Here is a 23,928-nt window from a genome sequence, read left to right on the forward strand (position 1 = left end):
TCGCTGCATGTGACTACAACAGTGTTATTCATCTGGGTATATATACTGTATACCAGTGGTGTGATTCAGCCGGTTCTACAGAACCGTCTCACGGAATTTTATGAGATCAGCGAACCGGTTAGCATTACTGGTTACTGTCAATGTTCTGTTTGTAACAGAACCGGCAAAAAAATATGACTTTTGTGAAGGAACCAGCTGACAAAAAATTTGAATCCCATCACTGCTGTATACCCAAGTCAGATCCCAGGTATAGAGGACTTGCACGCGTCACGTGACCTTGTTTACTGGACGGCAATAAAACAAAAACGTCCATTTGGCTCCTGTCAGTTGCAAGTCGGATTATACGTTTCCGTTTTGCTTGGCTGTTGAAAATGGTTATTTCGTATTGTTCCGCTGGTTGTACGTATAGTATAGACAATGAAATGGATCTTCAGTTATATTCCACTGTTTTCAAAAGATCCGGAACGTCGCGCAATGTTGATATCATCTATTGGCAGGACTGCTTGGTGTCAAGTCCAGACGCCATCTCACTTGTGTTTCACTGTTTGCGGACAGCACTTCGTTGATGGTGAGTCATAATGTGCCGTTATCAATTTTTTTAAATATTCATAAGCTCCCTCATTTCAATGGAAAGCAGATGACAAACTACTGTTATTGGTAGGCCTACTTGCAGACTTGACTCGTGTAAGGTATTAATCAATAATTGCCATAAGGTATTGTTTCCCTAGTTAGCAGGTAATCTATTAGTAAGTGTGAAAAGTTGAATAGATACCTAAAGTTTAACGCCAGTGCTAATGCAAAAAATAACCAGAATTCAATTGAATTCTCCATCTAAGAATACGCTCGCCACCGCATCTCTGATCCCCCTGGGAGTTTCACAGGTTCCAATCCCATGCGGGGAGAGTTATGTTCGAGGGGATTGCAGCTCCCCTCCCACTGAGAGTGGTTCACACGACCGCTGGTCGATTACGACATCCCCCACCATCAAGTCCATGCTTCTAAAACAAATAACTGGCTAACTAATCCCGACATACAATGGTAATCGTACGATGTTGCACCTTGCAATCTGTCCCCAACCACAGATAAATTCTATCCTAAAAACTACCCACATTGGTAGGCATAGTTGCGTTTTAAATTGAAAGAAATCCTCATTAATGGTCAGAAGGTGTTGTCTGATTGTTTTGTTAGTTAGCAGGTAATTTATTACTGATGTGATACACAAACTTGGACACTGTCAAATGATGATTAGTGTTTAATTTATTTTCAGGAAAAAGGGAAGATAACCCTTTATCAGCTGCTTATATCATCGATATTTGAATTTTCGCCATCCCCAGATTTTCGTGATGACTTTCTCCTACTTTGTTAAAACCTTTGTTATTTGCGGGGTATACAAAGAAAATAAAAATTGTAGACGGCTTAACACGAAGTGAAAGGTTGAAGAAAAGGGGATCACAGTTATCAATTTTTAACTTTTATTCCTTAAATATACACAAAAGTACAAGAAACTATTTCATTGAAAGATTAAATCATTCCAGAAATTTACCTTAAGATCAATAAAGCAAAACATTAACACAAGTTACTGAGGCATCAACAATGTTCATTTCATTTCATGCCGTTTACTTAGCTCATAAGAAGTTTACAGCAGTATGAACATAACCCAATTTTTTCAAGGATGAAATGGGTCGTGTTTAGATAAGAAATGATTATGACTTTGCAATTTCAAAATGTTAGCATTTCAATGCTGAACCATGTAGGTTCGAGCATTGGACACACAGGTAGGTGTATAATGCCTTATAATTATAGCGCCTGAACGTTATCAATTGGGGACAGAAAACTATTTTTAACTGGGATATAACTTAGATTGAACATCAGTCTAAAAATGACAGAATCAGCGTGTTAAGCTAACTTTATGAGGACAATATAGATACAAGAAAAATTATCTGGCAAGAATTGACGAACCTAGTTACTTACAACTTTCTTGAAATAGGGAGAATGTTCGAAAGATACAAAAACAATTTTGTTCCAGTTTCCGCCATCACCCCTTTTTAAATAGAGAAAAAGGTATGCCTAATCAATGAATTATCTAAGAACCTAGTTTAATGAGAATTCGAAATCCGAACGCAACAGAAAAAGCATTTTCTACGAGTTTACCAGACCTAAGATCTGAACGGCAAAATCAGGATTTAGGAAATGTCGTAATATGTGCCCACACTAAGATTTTTAAACACAAGAGTGTTGTTCCAAGGGAAATTCTAGTACGTATACTAATCAATATAAACACTGGTATTGCAAACCCAATTGAATATAAAATTTGGGCATTAGCAATTTTGCCCAAGTGCCAACTGAATAGTTGTATTGTGATAAATCTAGTTGAGAGTCACACAGAGACTTAGTGACATCTTCTTAATTTTCCTCATTACATTTTTTGTCAATCGAACAATTAAGCATATTCTGTATTTTTGAAATTGTATCAATCATAATAATTGTGCAAAAAGTAGTTATTACCTATGTAAAAGGCACATTTTCATTAAAAATATGTATCGATTTTAAGACAAGAAATTTTTTCATATCTAAAATTCTCGCACCATGATTATAAAACGCTAAAATGACAAAATATCAAGATAAAAATGATAATAAAAGAACAATCGTACTAATACCGTAATACACAATAACAAACACCAAATTTTTGGAGAGATAAAACAAAAACAAGAGTAGAGAAACAAAATATTTTTTGGCAAATAAAAACAAACTGACGACACAGTGAAAAAATATTGAAAATCTGCAATATTATACCGGCAGAAGCAATTAGCCTTTTCAGCATATTGCCGTTTGGAAATGAAAATCAGTCATGATCATGAATAACTCTGGCTGACCGTCATTGTGTCTATGCAAACAAAATATGCCAGAGTTTTCCAATATTAAGGCCCGAAAAAGCAGGAAAAAACTAATGAAAAGTCGGAAATGGAACTTTCAACAAGGTAGCACTCACTATACAAGGGATTGTTCGAACACAGAAATGCATACAAAATGAATAGGTTAACCTCATCATTTAACTGGTACCGGAAAGCAGTAACTTTTAACGACTCGAGCCTCGGTTTTAGGGCAGTATTACGTCAGCTTATTTCTAAAATCGACTGATCATATATGGTATGGTATATGTGGAAAATGCCAATCAGTCATGATTCATCAGTGGCCAATAAGTAAATTCTCATTTCTGTCTGTGAAAATAATTATACTTAAGAATTCATTATATATATATACCAGTATTTATATTATGGGCTACCACAGGGTCCAGGTCTAGGTCCAATTCCGTTTTCAGAGGTAGTAATCATTTCCATCATCGCTGGCCTCCCTGCCACGACCGGATGAACTTTGAACCCATTCTTGTCTGTCAGGTTGGCAGTAACCATACGCATAGTCATCATCCTGTTGTGCTATTTCAGCATCCTAAACATTTAAAATAAGTAAAGTTTAGATACCACAAATCCATTGGAATTATTTATCCGAAATGCTTAATGCTTGAAAATAATTACCTCATCAATTATCATGCCACTCTCTGGGCCACTGTAATGATAATTATTAGAGTACGCACGACCATCTTCGTCGAAAAATCTCCGAAAAGTGAACTCAAAAAATGCATGTTCTCCTGCTCGTAAGAGTGTGTTGCTATTCAGTGTTCCGGCCTGGCTTGGATTCAACATTAAATCATCCGGTGTGTCAAAGTTTGAGGTGTCTTCAGGAAATCGAATCTTTAAAACAAAAACGAGAGTGTTAAAAAAATCATGAAATCTATTTTTTTTTATTTATAAAATTTAAAGATAAAGTGTGACAATCTAGTATTATGTTGTTAATAATTGACTATACTTCATTCAATGTTTTCTGCATTATTGGTTATATATTTGGTCATGATGCCTTTGGAATGCATTGAAAGACAAAACTCGATGTCTTTTGCATGGTGAATCTTGAAAGCCAAATCCTCACATAAGCTACTAAATAGCAGCGAGAAGGTTGACCATAACCCAAACTGGTGTTGATAATTACATATAAGAAGAGGTTTTGGTTGATAACAGGTAGTGGTATGCCAGTAGGAGGGCGCTTCGCCACCTTTTCAGGACGTATCTCATTCTCTTCGTCCATTTAGGATTAGGGAAGGTGGCAGGACTAAGCAAGTCTAGATTACGAATTACGATCAATAAAGAAATTATGCACTCAGTCCTAACCTTTTTGATAACAACACACAATTTTACAAGTATTAGTACAATAATACAATCACTAAAATGAACTTGCCTTAGGAACGTAAGGAGCCTGTATTGCTCTTAAATTAGCCCAGTTTACATTTCGAAAATATGGATGTTGTTTTATTTCTTCTATTCCGTTGCAACCTAGTCTCTGTCTTTGATCGCAACATAAACACAGAATAAAGTTTTGTGTTTGGGACTTCAGTCGTGCAGATTCTGGGAAATACAGCATATTTTGCCAGTTGATGACCTAAATTGAATAAATTTCAGATTAGGAATACAAGTATTATATAGAAGAAGAAGAATAGAAGTATTATAAATCTCTTACTATTGTACACAATCAACTATCAGCATGTTCATCAAAATTGTTTTGCAACTAAACTTTACGTTTAACAAAATAATGAAGTTTTTATACACAGGATATTCGTTTATAGGATTTTCGTAATCATTCCAGGGAAATAAGGACAAAAACACGGAAATTCTCCCAATTGTCGATTGGTGAGACTACAGCTAACTTAGTATATAGACAGAAGTAGAAGTACAGGGTAACCCCCCCAAAAAAACTAACCAGGGTCATTAGGAACATATTTCACACAAAACAGAACTTTCATGCCAAGATTACTGAAGCTTTTGGGTACAATATTTCAAAAACCAGAAGGAATTTTCCTTATTTTTCGTAGAAGTAATAAGAAAATTTATGGGTTCTGTTAATTTAGTCACAATGACTAACATTTATATATCAGAAAAAACCTCCCATATGTTCATCTCACACAATGAGCCAACTGTACCAAAACCACCTAAACTTAATCTGTAATTTAACTGTATTCCTACAAGATGCTGCAGAACAGAAGCGCAATCGATCAAAATATTCCAATTTGCAAATATATTTGTGTTTCCAAACCTTCATTTGTGTTTCTTCTGGTGAGCTGGCATTGAACGGTGGTTGACCAACAACCATTTCATACAAGATGACACCGACGCTCCACCAATCACACAGTTGAGTATAACCCTCCTTGAGTAAGACCTCAGGAGCGATATAGTTTGGAGTTCCAACAAGAGAGCGGGCAATACGGCGATTAGCATCTCTTATCCGCCTCCTGTCTAGTGTTTTAAGAGGACCATTTCCACTCTTTGCCCAATCATTACTGAAATCCATACTGTCTTGCGGCCTGTGACCTCCTGAAAAAGAAAGCATTTCACGATCAAGTCCGCTAATCGAAACATGGACTGTACATATTAATATGTTAAAATTTGTAATATTTTCACATAATTAAATTCCATGAACTTGAAAGAGTGTTTGACGTAACCAAGCTGGCATCGCAGGTGAAAGATCTTGAGTTCGAATACCATGCCCGCCACCTCCCTAAGCGATAATTTAGACGGATAGTCAAAAATAGTGGCTCCTCACATATCAGTGTATGATTATACCAAAACTTGTTTAGTGAATATTAGAATCGCCTAAGAAAAAAGAATAAATAATTTGTGAAAGCTCTGCATATAATGGCATAAATTCTTTTACAGTAGTAGATGAGAACTTGATGATTTTTCTTTACATATGTTACCTCGTTGGTAATACTTGGAGTCGTGCGTCCACCTGAAACCAGTACAGAGTCCGAAATCTGTTAATTTAATATGTCCATCACGATCGATCAATATGTTATCTGGTTTTATATCTCTGGAATAAATTTTTTAAAATTACAAAACAACGATTAGTAAGTGAAAGACATCAGCCACTTCAAAAAATGAGTGGTAAAGAGAAATGTTACAATAATACAAACAAAGAAACTTAAGTTCTTTTAATTCATGGTCATAGACTTTATGTTCTTGTGATTAGCAAAGTAGGACTTGAACTAAGTTGGCACCAGAAGTTCGATATTCAGAGTTGAAGCTAAGTACTGAAACATCAAAAAATCTCATAGAACACAGGGAGAGCAACTCTAAATAATGGCGTCTAGTTTGGTATATAACACGATTCTGTGCTACTCACCTGTGTATAAATCCCATTTTGTGAACACTTTCCAGTGCTAAAGTTAATTCTGCAGTATAAAATTGTGCAAGTTGTTCACTAAATATTCCTTTCTTGATCAGTAAACTCATCATGTCGCCTCCCGGAATGTAGTCCATTACAAAATATAGAAATTGTTTGTCCTGACAAAAAAACAGAATTAGTAGCATTTTTACTAACAAAATACCCAATATTAGTCTTGTAATGAACAAAATAGTGTCAGTTGGAAATTATTCTTGATCGAGCATTGACCATACACAGTCCTACATTGTCAGTGTACAACATCAACATTTTACACCTTTATGGCATTAATGAACAATATGATTGCTATCTGGGCAGTGTGTGAGGTTGACATTGTTAAAAAAAATTCTACATTCAACTGCTGCTGATCTGAAAAATTTGCTTCCAAACCAATAGTAATTCGAGATGATCTCAATGGAATGCCGAAACACGTCAAGTGATTTCAAATAGCGATTGGTATTTTGATTTGAATCTGACAACGAGATTTACAAAATGGGATTCTCACAGCAACAAACAAAGGTTTCACTTAAAATTTTGGTTAAATTAGTGATCGACAGCCCAATTTTACAAAGACTGTACTTCTGTGTCCACTAAATATTTCTATACAACTCTCTTATTTATAATTATATGATTTCGGGGAAAAAATGCCAATCAAAAACTGTGAAGAAATGTACCTGGAATGTGTAGTACAGTCGAACGACCCAGTCATTGTCAGCCTCTGATAAAATATCTCTCTCAGCTTTGACATGAGCGACCTGATTCCTCGTCAAAACTTCTTTCTTTCGCAGTGTTTTGATAGCATAAAGTGCACCAGAAGTCCGCTTTCTAGCTAGGAAAACCTAAATAAAAATGAGTATATTACTATCATGCTGTTTATGTTACTTTTCAGAATAAATTTCATTCAAATAAAAATGGGCTCATAGGACTACCATATATGCCTATGGTATCTTTAATTTGAAACTCATCATGATAATTTCAAACTGCAAAATTTAATACTGATCAATTTTTTACACCATTGCTGAAAGTTTAAGTGAGATATCATCATACCTTTCCAAATGCACCAACTCCGAGTGCCTTTAAGAACTGGAACATTGACAGATCAATTTTTCCACGTTTCAATCTGATATAATTTGATTCTTTTTTGAATAGCATTTCTCTCATTTGCTCTTGGTCTGGTGGTGGCAGTTTCATCTGAAAATAAATTTTTTGTTTCAAAAAACAGACGTCCAATTCAAGTTAAATACACCACTGTGGATAATTTGTTTTAAGACTAAATCCCCAGCTTTTAGCAAAGAATGGATTTAATACCTTCATCATTTCTTGCTCAAGTTGATTCCGTCTGTTGGAACGAGAATGACAACCCTTGAAGACGTTTTCGATGTGCTGTTCCATATAGAACTTGTATGCCTCCGATGAGAACATTTTTACTCTGAAAGCATAATCAAAAGAAGACTTGATATTGTTGTGTATCAGTATGAGATGAAGAGACACGAAGGTCCATATAATAAAAAATTTCAATAAGGTTACAATAATTTTTTAAGAAATATAAGGTGCTCTCAATTTTGGAAGAGGCTGAATCTCAGTCTACATTGTCTGCATTTCCAGATATAATACAATCATTAGAAAGACAAATTTTAATTGCTCATTATTCAAAAATAGCGTACATAGTGAGTGTCTTCAGTATATAACTCATATTGTGGGATAATTAAAATTTAGTATCATATTTTAAATATCTTATAAGGAAATCTTCACAATCTCTGATCTACAAGACAACCAACAATTATATACCTGCTAGTTCTTTGTGGAGGTTCTTCTTCATCTTCCGAATCGGAGAATTGATTATCCCTTGAATGATAAATCAGGATTGTAGGTTAGATTAGAATACATGCAAAGTTATCCAAGCGTTAGTCTGATTATATTTTTTATTACTTAATTTTAAGGCAATGTATATAGTCATATGATTTTTCTCCATGATTTATTGCAGTAGGAAGAACAAAGAATATTTCGAACAAAGTTTGAAATTGAAAGTGTTCAAAAAATCTTGGGTTCAAATCTCACGCCTCCCACCTCACTCATGATGGTGTAAATAAATTGGGTAGACAATGTCAAACAGGAAAGATTCCCAGTGTCCTTGTGCGGAGCTTTGTTCGAAGCAATAGCCAAAATTAGTCATATGATGAATATATGAAAAATAACTAAAACTAGTATAATCCTGTAAATTTCCAAGTTTCGCTGAAATACCAGGAATTATGAAACAGTTTTGCACAACTAGGCAAGACAAAATTCTAGAATATAAAAAAATATCAATCATTAACACTAAAATAATAAAAACGATATTGATACCTTTTAGGAGTCTTTTTAGACTTCGATTTTCCCGAAAACTTTCTTTCAGGCACCGGAGATGTACTTATCGTTTTTTCGACACATTCTGTAGAGTCTGCATCTGGCATCATCTGTTCATGATTTCGATGTCGGGGTTGAGACGTTGTTGTAGTTCCCGATATAGACCCTGCTTTTTGTTGCTTTGGTGCACTAACTGCGGAATACGAGTTGGCGTGCCTTTTGGTGTTGCTGCCAGTAACACGAGCGGCTTGCACCGCTGTTTCAGTACCCTTTGGTGGTTTTGCAGTGGGGTTGTTGAGCGGTCCTGGGGTGATGATACCACCACTGGCACCGTTTCCTTCGACTGCGTTTAGGTAATTTTCAGCAATGCTTGGCCTACGCAATTTTCCATTATCATCGGGGTAACAGCCGTAATTAACGTCAGGGTTGGAATAGTTCATGGTTATATCGCTGTTTGTAAGACTGGTTGAACCGGATAGGCTTTCTCCATAAGGTGGTGGTTCTCTGTCAAAAAGAATTACCAAGAACTCAATATCAATTAGACAAATTAAAAAAAAACGATTATTTGTTTTGGGAGACATAAGCTATTAGTTGTTTTATTAAAAATAAATACAGGCTAATAATGCCAGCAATGCCATTTACGATTCTTAACTGTTTCCCAACAAGATTAAACATCTTTTAGGAATTTTTTGTGAAATAAATGATGGAAACGATACCTGTCTGTGATATAATGTCCATGAGTTGTGGTCATGTGATATTGTGAATTTCTATCAGACAATGGAACTTGCTGTCTATCAGAATCCACAACCATTGGTGCAAAGTGAGGCGGCAAATCTAAAAAAATTTGAGAACACAATGTAAGAAAAAAAAAGCATACAGCAGGGGTGGGCACAATTTTTTAGTATAAGAGCCTCATGCTGCAAGTCAGAACTTTAAAAGAGCCGCAGAATTTGTGAATTTATTAATATTATTAAAATACCATGAACAGAAAAGAAATTCACACAAGAGTCTAATAACAATAAATAGAGAAACAAGGCAGCTATGCTCAAATATTTGCACAATTTGAGCTCATTTAATTTGTGTTTCCATATTGCTGATTGACGAGGGTAGTCTCGTAAGAAGTTTTCATGATTCGATTCATGGTGCCATTTAACATTGCTGAATTTATTCTAATTATTCTGACTTAGTAGCTTATGGCGGATTAACCACAAAAGTTTATTCTGCTGACTGGTAAATGCGTATTCTTCTTCCCATTCTGACTTGACAACTCTGTTTTCATCTCCGTACTTTCCTTTCCTAATTGAGGACATATCGCAGAGTAACTCATACTAACTAACCGCAATCAAGCTGCAATACCGCTGACGCAATAAACATTGACCATTGTGACGAAAGATTTGCTGACTTGACTGACTTAAATTCAACGCTACAGCGATTTTCATACTAAAACATAATTTGTCTCAATCATTGATGAAAACTTCTTTACGACTTTTAATAAATTAAAAAAATTCACATTAAAGTTTTTCTCTTAGTTAAAATTTGGATAATAATTTATGTTAGCGAGAAGAGCCGCACAAAAAGTCTGGCGAGCTGCATGCGGCTCGCGAGCCGTGGTGTGCCCACCCCCGGCATACAGCATTCATAAACATAACTGAGATATGAAGACAGTTCAAAAAATCAGAAAATCCGCAAATTTAAGTTATCGCTGAATGCAATCCAATTTTAATCAAGTTTCATAATAAGTATTTCTCATCCTAAAGCTCTATAAAAGCAGTAACACTGTAGTAGGGTGGCTACTGGTTTTAAAAGACTTAAACATCCCCCGATTTGGACACAATTTAGCCAATTAAACTAAAAAACGTGATGCCAACAAAGTTGGCAAATCCCCCATTACTACGCAAGCCAAAAATATGACTCGTAAAATCAAAAATATTATGGATGTAAATTGTAATTACATTACACAGAAATAAATTTATATAAATACATTGATTACGTTCACAATTCAAAAACTAAAAAAAAAAATCCTTACTCTCACAATTCATAGGTACTTCGGCTGTCATAGGTTGCAACTTCATGACAGGCTGACTTGAGATAGGTCGTAATATAGGCGGACTGGCAAGCGTTTGGTATTGAGCATGACACGGTTCTCCACCCACCATCTGCAAAGAAAAAAAAACAGAAATTAAAAAGGAATTTACTCAATTTAAAAAACAACTTTGGAAATATATATATTGTCTGGATCAGGGCTATCTAACTGGAGGTCCCAATAGGGGTCGCGGTACCCATTATTGTCAGAACGAGCCATACTTACTCTTCTGCCTTTTGCCTCCACTGTGTATAAAATCTTTTTGACACTAACTTATGTAAAACAAAATATTGATCAAATTTGAAAAGATTTGGAACTAGTACTGAGACCCAAAACCGAGACAGTGCCAAGAGACGTTCTTTTGTGCAAGAATATGCCAGCTCACATTGGTTCTAAAGGGTTGCGAAAAAATTTTTGCAGTGCCAAGTGGGACATGATGAGAAAAGTTTGAAGAACACTGGTTAAGATTATACTAATATTCGACATAAATTAATCTGAGAGATTCGATTTTTGATCTTATTGACTCAAATTCATCCAAAAAGAGGTGTGCCAATATCATATCTCTGAACTTAAGATACATGGAAATAGGCCCTATCCAGGTAATAGGGCTATCCATAGTGTGATTGTAGTATTCTTTTCGAAACACACTATTATTATAAATATTATAATAATTATGGAACACGACTGGTATCGTAAAAATATATATGATAGGCCTATATCAGTATTATACATAACAAGGGTGCACACAATGAATCAAATATTCAAATCAATATATACTCGATAACTTGAATTCTATATTCCAGGGATAATTCACAAACATTTCATTTAAAAATTTTCATTTTGAGCACATAAAGTTCCCCAATATGACTAAAAATGCCTGCATTAAATTTATGGAAATTGTGAAAAAAAAGGGAAATCAATCAAATTATTGTTCATTCAAGGTTTCTGCATTTTTAAATTCTAACTCATTGAATAAATTCAAAATAATCGATTAATAATTGTACGATTGTATTACATTTAAATTTGATTGTTACAATAGTAGATATTTTGATATTGGTTGTCCCGAAAATTGAACTACCAACCAAAATTAATAAAAAACTCGTTCGTGTAGGTAAAGAGCAATTTCAAACCTGGTATCCCGATGATATGGAAGACTGAGGACTGGATGAATGACCGGATGTCTGTTGTTGATACGTAGAGTAATTGATATTTCCCATCAAAGCTCCATTTATTTGATTTGTCCATTGTTGGTGCTGGTCTTGATAAGGTGACGGACTTCCCCTGTTTTTGTAGGTTTAAAAACGTTTTAGTTTTTAGCGTTTTGTTGCTATTTGTCTAATTATAATTAAATTAGAAGTTCATTAAACGAGTATTTGTCAATTTTATACTTGTTAGATTATAATATAGTTTAGTCTACATGTGTCTCACAATAAATTCTGTTACGTTACAGACGTTACAGCTGTTGTGTTACTATAATTCAGTGAAGCGTCGCGGGCCGGAGGTTGCCGACCCCTGTTTTAAGTGTTCTCTCTACATATAGGTGGAATTCCGTATTTACAGTAAAATCACGATTTGTATTGCATATGGTAATGGCACATATAATGATTTTTCAGCTTAATAGAGCAAAAAGAAATTATTTCGAGCAGAAAATACCAGAAATTGGGATTAAATCAACCATACTGAGAAAGAAATTCTCCGGTTAAAAAACTTCAAGTAAAGAGTTAGTGGAATTCAAAGTAGTCTGAGTTAGCCCATAATCTGGAGTGAAACCTCATCGCTCAAATTCCTCATCACAACTTTAAATTAAAAGTTTAAACAAATAACATAATAAACATACCTATTTGTTGGATTAATATTCAACATCTGGTTTTGTGCTTGTTGAGATTTAGACAATTCTGGATACCTTGATGAATTATCTGAAAAATAAAAATAAAATTATAAAAACAATGTTTGTCCAAAGTTCTCAACTATTACACATTACAAATTTCTATAAATTCACAATGATTTCTTCAAATTTTCCATATTATAAAAAATGATAATATAGATTTTGGAGATTGGAGGAATGAATATTCTGTATAAAAATAAGAAATATAAAATATCTGCAAACCAAATATATTGCATGACAAATGTTAATTGTTTGGCTTGATAATAACTCTGGGAGAGACAATTTCGAGTATAAACATATTATGAAATGTTATGATAAAGAATGCATTTTTGGAATCGGGACATATTTGGGAGCAAAAATACAGTAGATTTACCAGAGTGTGTATAAGTTGGTTGGTCAAGCTCCTTCTGTTTGTTACGAAATTGCTGCGCTACTGTATAGCTGGGTGGTGGGTGATTCGGGGTGTATCGTGCCATGGCTGGGTTTACCCCAGATCCAGCTGATGATTGATACATATTGGAGGCAGATGAGGGTCCTGAAAAACAGAAGAAAGATAGTGGTTTCAATAAGATCAATTATTTTAATAAAAAACAACATGCGCAGGAATGTCGTTCGAATTATGTTGAATTATAATTCCACATTAGCGTTGAATGAAATGTGCTTTGAAAACTTAGAAAACTTCATGCACTACTAATACATATTAACAAAAAATTGACTTCACTCTTAATTTACTACCAGATCATAATCTATGTCAAATCAAAGTCTTATCTTTATGCAAAAAAGCATCCCAAAACTGGTGTTACTACATCTTTACCTGTAAAGTAATTGGCTAGAATGAATTATGGACTACAGTACACCTATGTAAAATCTAAGCAAAAACTTACTAATAAAACCCAAATTTTATTTTATTTACAAACCTTTGATAATGGGTTTATGGTTGTCTCTCATAACACTTGTCGAAGACATTTGCGGCACATTTTGTGGCTGGCGATTTGGATTCTGTCTTGTTGTTGGAGGCCGCATAAAATTCATTGCCTCCTGACTCGGAGTAGAAGGTGACATTCGCTGAACGATTTGTTGTACATGTCCAGGAACAATTCCTGCATTCACTGGAGGATTGGGATTGTTTGGGATAGCCCTGAAAAAAAAACCCAGAAAATTCTTCAGAAAGACCACAAGAAGACTGATTGACAAATAGAGGGCTTTAACCATGAGGGGCAAACCTGAAAATGCTCTTTTGATAAAATGACAAAAACAAACATTTTTATTTTTGAATTCCTGTAACTTTTTTTTATAGTTTAGCAGTGTTTAGCAAACTATTATTAGATACTAGCTTGAAAAACACCTATTTATTTGTGAAAATTTCGAATGAAAATTTTCCCCCAAATTTCAATATTCTCCATTTTATCTTATAACCGACAAAAAGCTCTCGTGCAACCTTACATTCAAACAATATGCCCTTATCTGATTTAAAATAAAAACTATGCAAGTTTGCTGGAGAAAACCTCCAAAAAATCACCCAGTGATCTTAGTTATTATAGATAAACTCCTTATTATGGTTGTCAAATACCATTACATATATGATAGGGTGGACTAATTGAGGTAATCGAGTCACTATGACAACTAACCTGTTGTCATATGACATCGGAGGAGGTGTTTGTCCACGACGATACTGAACATCCGATGTGTTAGTTGGATTCGTCATGAGATGATTTGGGCGTGGAAGTGAATTCATGCCCATGTCTATAAATAAAGAGAAATTTATTTGAGACTTTAGCAACCTCTTACAACGGAGTTGATGCAACAGAAAAACATTTTCTGCTATTTGGGAGTAAAATTTCACGAATAGCCATTCTGCTTGAAAACATATCTATATAGGATATGAAAATCAAAATTCAATGCAAATCATAACTATCCGAATTCAAAATTATTCGGCCATGGATTTCGCAATTTTTCAAATTTCTAAGTATTATTGCCACTGGCATTGCTGCTATTTGCAATGTCTTTAGATTGATGATGAAAGTAAGAACACATTTTGTTAAAACATTTCCAGTTTTCAATTGCACTGCATATATACCTTATCAAATAATAAGATTCAAAAACAGAATAAATTTTAATTTAGATGATTTTTATTTGGACGTAGGACAAATTGACGTGGAATAAAAAGCAGTCTCAGATCAAAACAACCAATATCCACTTTTTAATCCCAATAATTTTTGTTCACAATTTGTATTTCAACCTTAATTTTGGAATCTGGTAACAATTCTGACATAATTACCATAACCATTATCACTCGCGGAACTTTGACGTGAATATGGAGAATTGATGTAAGTTGCTGGATTCCCAGGATAAGCAGGCGGCTCTGTGGCAGGTGTCCTGTCTGGTAGTGGCACATACTTCCTATGCAATTGTTTTGTTGGATCCAACTGATTCTTACTCGACAATAATTCATACTCAGAAGCAGTGATTTTATGGCGCAAGTTGTTCACTTGGCTAATTTTGCTTTGAAGTCCATTGTGGCCATGAACTCCGACCGGACTGTCTGCTCTGAGGCTAGCTCCATCTGGACTGCCACGATGCGTTCGACTGTACGGATCGCGCTGCAAATGCATGTTCGGCTGAGGCACGTGGTAGTCACCTAAAACAAATAAGTTATGATTATAAACAATTTTACAAACATTTAAATTTTATGAATTAATATTACACTAGAATTATAAAAAGTTGAATAAAAGGGGAAAAATATTTTGAATGAAAATTCCATTTCTTACTTGTATTGTAATCTGTCTGATACATAGGTGGAGGAATTCCAGTATTGTTATTATTATTGGTGGGATGAAGGAATTGTTCATTTTGCATTTTACGACGCAATATCAGAATCAGTTTTTCTCTGGCAACCTCAAGTGTTGTGCAGTTTTTCGCCACATTTTCAGCAACAGACTGTAAAAAGTAAATATTCTTCAATGCCAAGCAGCGTTAAATAGAGATATCCTTTATTTAATCTTGCAACATATATGAAAATAATAACACAAAGCATGATCTATCTAATTCCTAATTGCATTTTTTGTATCCTACGGTAATTTTTTTACAACCAATCAGATAGTTTGTAAACTTAGTCAATAATTGGCCTTCAATTCAATACTTCAAAATGACTGATAATTGCTGCTTTTTGTGCAATCAATATTTGTGAAAAATTGTGTACCATATATAGATGATCACAAATAATAATATTATCCAGATTTTAAATTCTGAATAAAAAAAATTATATTTATATAAAAATAAAAGATATTTTATAGGTTTGCCCCAAAATCAGTCAATTATAATGAAAAATAATTTTTCCAATCATAAAACAATAAACTATATGCAACCTAAATACTATTTCAAACTCCAATACTGTATTTTTAATTATCTGTATTACACAAATTAATCACATTTAATAATACAGAATATAAGTATCGATAATGGAATCTAGGAATGTTGCAGAGGCCAAATTTTTATAGATAAATGCACAACACAAAGCTCAATTTATTCAAGTTCCAACATAATAATGATTTACGATACCAGTTTATTGAGATTGTGAAGAGCCACAGACAAAAAATTTTACTACATGCTTTTATAGAGGTCTGCTGGCAGATTGTGTAAACAATGGGGTGACATTCCACACATACTTTTGTAATTACTATCTTTATTTTATTTATCTACTGCCTGAAACCAGTCCAATCCTCACTTACAATTATTCAAGAATGGCCAAAGATTGAACATAGTTATGAGACACAATTATATAAGGCCCATATGATATTTATAGATAAAAATTGTGGTATTTCTTTTGTTTGCAGTTGGCTATATATTCTTTTATTTCAAAAATCACATCAACATTTTTTTGCATTAGCAGGGATGTAAAAATAAGGTGTTTGTGTTGATACTGGTGTAATGTTATATACATAATGAAAGATTATATAAAAAGAGTACACCATGGCAGAAGTTGGAAACTATAGGGATGCCTATATCAAAATAATAATCTATTGTTCAATATCATATCTTTATTATACAATTTATTTGTTCATATTTCTTAATATAAAATTGATAATAAATTGTGGATAGAAGTTGGATGAACAAAATATTGAAAGCCTTTTTTAACACAAAAAATCAATTGTAATTTTTCATTTTAAATGCATTTTCCAACCAACAATATATAGATAATGAATATGGAAGATTAATACTAAATACAGTACTCATTATCACACAAATGACTTCTTTCAAATCAATCAGTAATCACAATAGAAAAATATATATTTTGCCGACATAAGGTACAACTCAATAAAAAAGCTGAATTACACTGGCAGTCGGCAGCCTGTTGCATCGAAATATTAATATTTTTCCACAAAACCAATGCATTACTGTGCCTAATTGACAACATGTGTCCAATTTAAAGGCCTCATGAAAATATTATAAATTACATATATATAAATTATATTATAAAGTACTGACCTGATCAACATTTACATTCAATTCCAAAGCCAAATTCTGGACAGATTCTGCGCTGATATCTGAAGGACCGTAAGGAGCAAGACTATCTTTGATTTCCCGAAGAGCACGGGCATGATGGCTTCTATCCTCTTTTCGAGTGGTGACTACTCCTCCTCCAGCACCTCTATTTCTAAATAACATAATATTTTACAGAAAAACTAATATGCTGATCTAATGCTAATGACAAACAACTTATGTCCAGCCACCAGTAACTGGTATAATAACTGATGATAAAATAATTAATTCTTCTTTGTTGCTGAAACTTGTGTTATTTATTAATTAAGAGCATTGCTTTTTCTACAATTCAGACAAAGGAAAAATTATGTTTGATTTTTTTAAATTTAAATATGATTTAGGTTAATGACATGAAAAAATCATGATGAAAATAAATTGTTTAGCAGAGTTAAACTATGCAAACAAAGTATATGAAATGACAGAATTAAAAATAGGTAAAATAAACTTCTGAACACAAACACACAAAATTGTGCGAAGATTCAGCAGCAGATGAGGCAGGAAAATAAGGATTGCAAATTTATCATAAAATAAATCTTACAAATATAAAAGAAAAATTTAATTTACCGGCTGGATTTAACTGAAGCTATCGCATTATCAGAGGCTTCGGAATCCGTTAAACTTGGTCTTTTTCCTTTTCTTCCCTCTTTCTCAACTCCTTGTACTTTTAGTTTTCCAAAACTTTTTGACAAGTCTTTGAACGATACTGAACTTAAATTATTATTTGGAAATGAAGCTGGACGATTCGCTTTACTCCTTCCAGAGCCATCGCTCCCAGAGTAGTTCCCTTGTCTAGACGTCATATCCTAATATGGGTGTTGATATGAAGATTCTTCTATAGGATTTCAAGGCATTTTTACACGTCAATTGCATACTCATTACATTATATCAAACATTTGTTAATTCAATATGTATAACTACATAAAATGAAGTGATATAAAAATAATTTTTTTATGGAACGTTACAGCAATAACTAGTTTAAAGTAAAAAGTCAGGTGTATATATCATAGGCTACTCAGCCAGGCAACTGAAAAAGTGGCTTTTATCGGAACAGACTGTGACTCTAAAGGGGTCTTGCAATAGAGTAGGTACTTCTGAGGGTAGGTAGACATTTGTAAAAAAAAGTAAGATGGTAGACTTTACCATTCTATGAGATCTTAAATTGAGAAAATGATTTCTTTTATGAAAGTTCATGGAAACATTCATACAACAAAATGATTTTGCCTAAATCTACATGTATGATCAATTCCTATATATCCCTATCCAATATTAATAGCACATTAATGGTGGAAGTGAAACAAAAATTATAATTAGTGAAAAGAAACATCAAACATGCTACAGCACCGGAGATAATCATTCACGACAGACTTCAAATTAATTCTGTAATGTACCGTAAATTCTGTGAGGCGAATGATTGCAGAACTCCTTGCTGTCATACATCTGCTTTAACAACCCTTGTTACAACCTGCTTTGCATATTGTAATACATTTATGACTTCTGTCAACATAGCATTCAATATAGATTTTAAAGTACTATATACCGTACTTTATCTTATAATAGAATAAGTAATTGATAATGACCCATATAAGTTGATAGGAACTGAATTTATTGAGAATGTCTTCATGCGATTGCGATTAAGTTAGCAAGTGTGATCGCATACCAAAGTGACACCGTTGTAAATTGTAATCATTCAACCTGTGTTATTCATATGCATGCTCTGTATTTTGAAATACATCAAGACGTTGACAGTAAAATTGACAATTCAGTTTCCAGAATTGCTAATAACTTGTCATTTTATTATTAAACTGCTGTAGTCAATTTAATAGGATATCTTCATACAAGTATAATTTCCTATGCCAGGAAACGTTGAGTGCTCTTAATTATGTATGATCATTTCTACAAAATCTAATAAATTTGAAATTGATTCGAGCGCTTCAAATTGAATAATATAATATACAGTAATCAATGTTATTTATGGATTGTTTTACAGGGAAACTTGAGGAGGACTCGCACTAAATTTCTCACTGTTTATAGTAGTCTAAATGCTAAAAAAAATGCGAATTGCTTTGTCCACATATTTCTAATCTGTTGATGAAATAAGGGAAAATAATATTAAACGCATACTACTAATTTCAACAGAAAATATTCATATACCGATATACAGCATTGATATAACCACACTATAATAGCCATTATCATGAAAATATGAAATCGCTTGAAACTCTTGTAGACTATGATTTATAATATACTAAAGTTAAACAAGAGATAGGGCTCATGTGAAATATATATATGCACTTATGCATGTGCATTATTTTGTATATTTTTTTAATTGATATTAAAATTCATATTAGTACCTAGATTTCGTCCCGCGGACTTTTCTGACAACTTATGGAAGAATGGTTTGAGGTATTAAACTGTAAAAGTAGGTAACTTCCAATGCCTTGCAACTCCAGATGAAATTTTCAATTATTTATATCTTGATTAAATTACGCCATGTTATGCTTCTTACAGTTTCAATAGTAAGTCCTTTAATAGGCTATGTACGGCCCAATTTATTTTTTAACAAAAAAAATCACGTTTAGTCAAAAAATGACAAATCGTTTTCAAGCGCCTCAAATCGTGAATTCTACCCACGCTATAGTCGTCCAAATACCGCCATTCGATAGAGGGGGACATCAATGCAAATGAAAAATTAACTGTGAGAGACATCAGTATACATAAAAGTATTTTTCGTATACGTTGTACTTGTCACAGTCACAGTATCGCATTGGGGTGCTGGAACTTTAGCGTAGATTTGAAAATAACAAATTTCTTTTGGTTTGATTGGATCAAAATCGGTTGAATATAAACATGAATAGTTTTCTGTGGATCTTAAATTCAGGGCGTCAAATGTTAAAAATGAAAATTCACGAAAAACGTTCTCGTTCGATTTGACAATTTCAAACTCCTCCACCCATTTAGGATGGAGGCATAGTTCAAATAGAAAAATTGTGGGAGCCATAGTCTGTTGTATCAAAATAATACCGAGTAGATATAAATAACATAACCAGCAATAAATAAAGTAATTTAGAGTAATTAATGCACGACTGTCTAAATCGATCTAATTGATGATGCGATCGACCACACACATGCTAGATAATATTCGGTCTTACTACTTACTGAATACAGCGCGAAACACCGCAAAGAGCGCAAAACAGCGCGAAACAGCGCAAAACAGCGCGAAACAGCGCAAAACAGAGGGAAACAGTGTGGAAACAGCGCAAAACAGCGCGAAAGAGCGCAAAACAGAGGGAAACAGTGTGAAGCAGAAAAAAATTTTGCAGTGAGTTCGGGGCACCTTGTTTTGAGTTTGAGTACCACGGCAGCAAATTAAAAACACAAACCAACGTATGTAGCCAGTAATGCTGTAATGGCAGGTCTGCCCCTGCTGGTGACACATTTTGGGTACCATAATTTAGAACATTTTCCACATGGATATGGTTGGCTTTAGGGTTAGGGTTAGATAAAAAGGGACCTCCAGAAGTATGTGCACCAAGATGGCGCACAACCTGAAAATAGTATATGTGTGTGTGTGTGTGTGTAGCGGATTCAGGTTGTGCGACATATTGCTGCACATACTTCTGGAGCACCAAAAAGGTAGATAAAATTTCGCATGATGACCTATAATCCGGTACATAACCTTGTAAATATGCCGGAAATAGCGCCATAAAACCATGGCGAGAGGCGCCGTGGTTCTTTCGTGGCAGGAGGTGGTAATGACTGCGTCTCCTGTTTTGCGCTGTTTCCCTCTGTTTTGCGCTGGTTTCCTTCTGTTTCGCGCTGGTTTCCTCTGTTTTGCGCTGTTTCGCGCTCTTTTGCGCTGTTTCGCGCTCTTTTGCGCTGTTTCGCGCTCTTTGCGGTGTTTCGCGCTGTATTCAGTAAGTAGTAAGACCCGATAATATTCATCTGGCGAATATATACAATGTTAAGTGTATAAGCGCTATCAGAACAATAACGTCCAGATGTTAATAATCTTTGTATTATAAGTGATATGACAAATTATTCCTCGTGTTTTAGACTAAATTTTGATCAACTTTTACATGATTTTGTTATTTTCCCCTATTAGGTGATGAAAAACTATGATCGGTAAAATAGACGATCAAAAGTTATAAGACAGCGTTTAGTAAATAACGGAAACAACTTGAAACGACCGCGCCGTAAATCTTACGATTGTCCTCATCGACTCCACATGGGTTGAACATCTGCCATTTACGCAACGATGTGAAGTGCGTTGGTCCTTATTGTAGTCAGGTGGTGATTAAATATCTGTAAATCTACGGTATGTGTAAGTTATATAACTTATACCTATTTTCAAACAACTACCAATGCGACTGAAAGTCAAAGGATAGGATTTACATATTTATCCCGGGGGAGAGGAAAGGCGAACCATATGGCGAACCACGGCCTGTCGTCCGGTTTCCACTCCAAGTCGGGTATGGGATTAGTTATATTGTTTGTTTTCGGAAGCATGGACTTGGTACTGGTACCGGTCTGCCGGTAGTGGAGGAAGCCGTAACCGACCAGCGGTTACGTGAACCACCCAACGACGGCGAGGAGTCCAGCAATCCTCTCGCACATAACCATCCCTGCATGGGATTCGAACCTGCGAACCCACGCAGAGGAATTAGAGGTGCGGTGGCGAGCGTATTCCTAACGCTTAGCCCGTTGAGCCACACCGCCGCGCCGGTGAACCATTTCTGCATTTTGTGCTACCCTACCTACAGACCTAGTGATCGGAAAATTTCGAGGGGCAATATATCTGTAAACCCCTCCATTTGCCCTAACACTGTCCGACTAAACCAATATCAGGCAAACTGTGACGTCTGGACGTTGTGTCAGTCTGTCAGTTACGGTAGCGCATTACCAGTACAGCAGTAAGTAAGGGTACCGGTACGGTTACCCTAGGTCAGTACGGTAGGTCGTGGGGTCCATATCTTATCGTCCGTAAAGTAGAAACGCTTATTGTTGAAACCTATCAAACTCTACACCAAAAGTGCATCACTTTTCCCAGTTTATTCGTCCAAAAAATGTAAGACTAACGATAAGCCTGAATGAAAGGCAGCCCAATACACCAGCGAAGCTCCGCCATTTTTCACATACCATCGCAGTGTATCCACTTTCGGCCCTACTAAAAACAAAGCAGAATGTCTCTGGAATGTGACCGAAAACTTTAAATATTTTGAAAAGCGGACATACGCAAAAATCCGTTAATTATATCATACATTATACAAAATGAATGATTTATGCCATAATACTTAGAAAATCAGGTTAATGGTTAATACGATAAAATGGTTAATACGATAAGGCGTCATATCATGTCAACAGTGGTTTTAGCAACGCATGATCAACGTGCTGCTGCACAGGATTGCCATATTGACTTTTTTAACGCCAAATTTAACAACTCTGGCTTTTCAAAACACGTTTGGCGTCAGAATTTCCGATTGGCTTTTTATGACTATTCTAGTGTCTATTGTTAAAATCTTACGAATTACAAGATTTAGTGTGCAACAATAAGCCATTCCCTCGTTTCTATAGTTTTGCGTGTCAGTTTTTAGCTACCGGTATGTTTCCAGAATATAGTTGTAGATTGAATAACTTAATTGTCATAATGTCTTTCGAGTAGCTTTAGTTTGGTTACAGTAATCAAAATTTAGTCTCACGAGCGCTGCGGTAGACTAGACTAAAATTTGCTATTGGTACGACAGTACTTGTAAGTGGCACGTGGTTGGATATTTTTTTTCTTCTTAAAAATGATGGTTTAAAAATGTAAACCAGTTTATAATCGGAAACACTGCAAAACGATCTCAAATTGAGCATTCATTAAGCAACTTTTTTCAATAGTAATCCATAGGGAGAATGTTTTGAGGTATATCCTAAGTTTAAGTAGAAATATACAGGTATATCACATACTAATGCGGCACCGTACATTGTATAGAATGAATTATGAAATATTACTGTCTGCCCTAAATTTCTTTTTATTTGGTCTTTTGATTTTTATAAACATTTTATATAGACGTCAGCTTCTCTGCATTGTGTCGGGTGTACATTCTAGTTCTATCGTTCAATAATTACTGCTTAGTTTCAATAAACCCTCCACCATGCCGAAGTGAAATCATCATACGATAGCAACCGAAAATACAACTTTTGATGGGAAAAGACATTTGTGAGACTGACTAAATCAGGGATCACCAACGCGTTGCCCGCGGGCACCAAGTCGCCCGCGAAGACTATGGGAGTCGCCCGCAGGTCCGTTCCAAACTAAGATTAATAACGGCACTTATGAGGAAGCTACATCAATTAAATTTTGTCCCGCTATTCTTGTATTAATCACACTTATATGGAAACTGGGAATGTCACTATATTAATTATTGTAACCATCAACCTGACTCATCATTTTCACGATGAATGGGAGGTGGATATATTTTTATCACCATGAAAACAGCCTGCGTGTGTCTCATTTGTGGGGAGATTGTAGCGACGGCAAAGCGAAGAGATATTTTACATCTTGTCACGCAATTTACCGCGCTAACTATCCACTGGTCAGCGCAGTACGGGCAGCAAAGCTCGCGATTCCAATCATACAGCAATTATATTTTACGAGGCCATTGTTTGGTTCAACCTATCTTTGTGAATCAACATTTTTGACATAAACTCAGGATAGGATGGGATTTACATATTTATCCCAGGGGAGAAGATAGCCGATAAGACGGCTTAACCATGTGGCGAGCCGCGGCCTCTCGTCTGGTTACCATTCCATGTCGGGTATGGGATTAGTTAG

General features: G+C 34.9%; 1 protein-coding gene across 2 annotated transcripts; it reads right to left on the reverse strand.

Annotated features, from left to right (window-relative positions):
* Nucleotides 1-1,460: 1,460 nt before the first annotated feature.
* Nucleotides 1,461-18,032, reverse strand: LOC120339853 (uncharacterized). Of its 2 annotated transcripts, none has more exons than XM_039408076.2 (22): nt 17,679-18,032; nt 17,061-17,229; nt 15,344-15,512; nt 14,854-15,213; nt 14,204-14,318; nt 13,493-13,713; nt 12,949-13,110; nt 12,528-12,606; nt 11,821-11,971; nt 10,640-10,763; nt 9,324-9,441; nt 8,608-9,111; nt 8,053-8,109; nt 7,573-7,693; nt 7,312-7,455; nt 6,939-7,103; nt 6,226-6,386; nt 5,801-5,913; nt 5,140-5,417; nt 4,288-4,488; nt 3,534-3,749; nt 1,461-3,447 (listed from the first exon to the last, which is right to left on the reverse strand). In XM_039408076.2, exons 1-22 carry the CDS (start codon nt 17,912-17,914, stop codon nt 3,316-3,318), a joined length of 3,996 nt encoding a protein of 1,331 aa, XP_039264010.2. In that variant the 5' UTR covers nt 17,915-18,032; the 3' UTR covers nt 1,461-3,315. The 2 variants fall into 2 exon arrangements, with proteins under 2 accessions (XP_039264010.2, XP_039264000.2); XM_039408066.2 differs by having other exon boundaries at nt 10,634-10,763.
* Between the last annotated feature and the right edge of the window lie 5,896 nt (nt 18,033-23,928).

This window comes from Styela clava, chromosome 1 (assembly GCF_964204865.1).
Source record: "Styela clava chromosome 1, kaStyClav1.hap1.2, whole genome shotgun sequence".
Classification (NCBI taxonomy): Eukaryota; Metazoa; Chordata; class Ascidiacea; order Stolidobranchia; family Styelidae; genus Styela; species Styela clava.

Excerpts from the sequence above, each read along its gene's own strand:
- LOC120339853 (XM_039408066.2), bottom strand. The coding sequence starts at position 17,914 with ATGACGTCTAGACAAGGGAACTACTCTGGGAGCGATGGCTCTGGAAGG. Across the intron at positions 13,111-13,492 it reads CCATAAACCCATTATCAAAG|GACCCTCATCTGCCTCCAAT; the intron begins GTTTGTAAATAA and ends TCTGTTTTTCAG. Across the intron at positions 5,914-6,225 it reads AAAATGGGATTTATACACAG|AGATATAAAACCAGATAACA; the intron begins GTGAGTAGCACA and ends AATTTATTCCAG.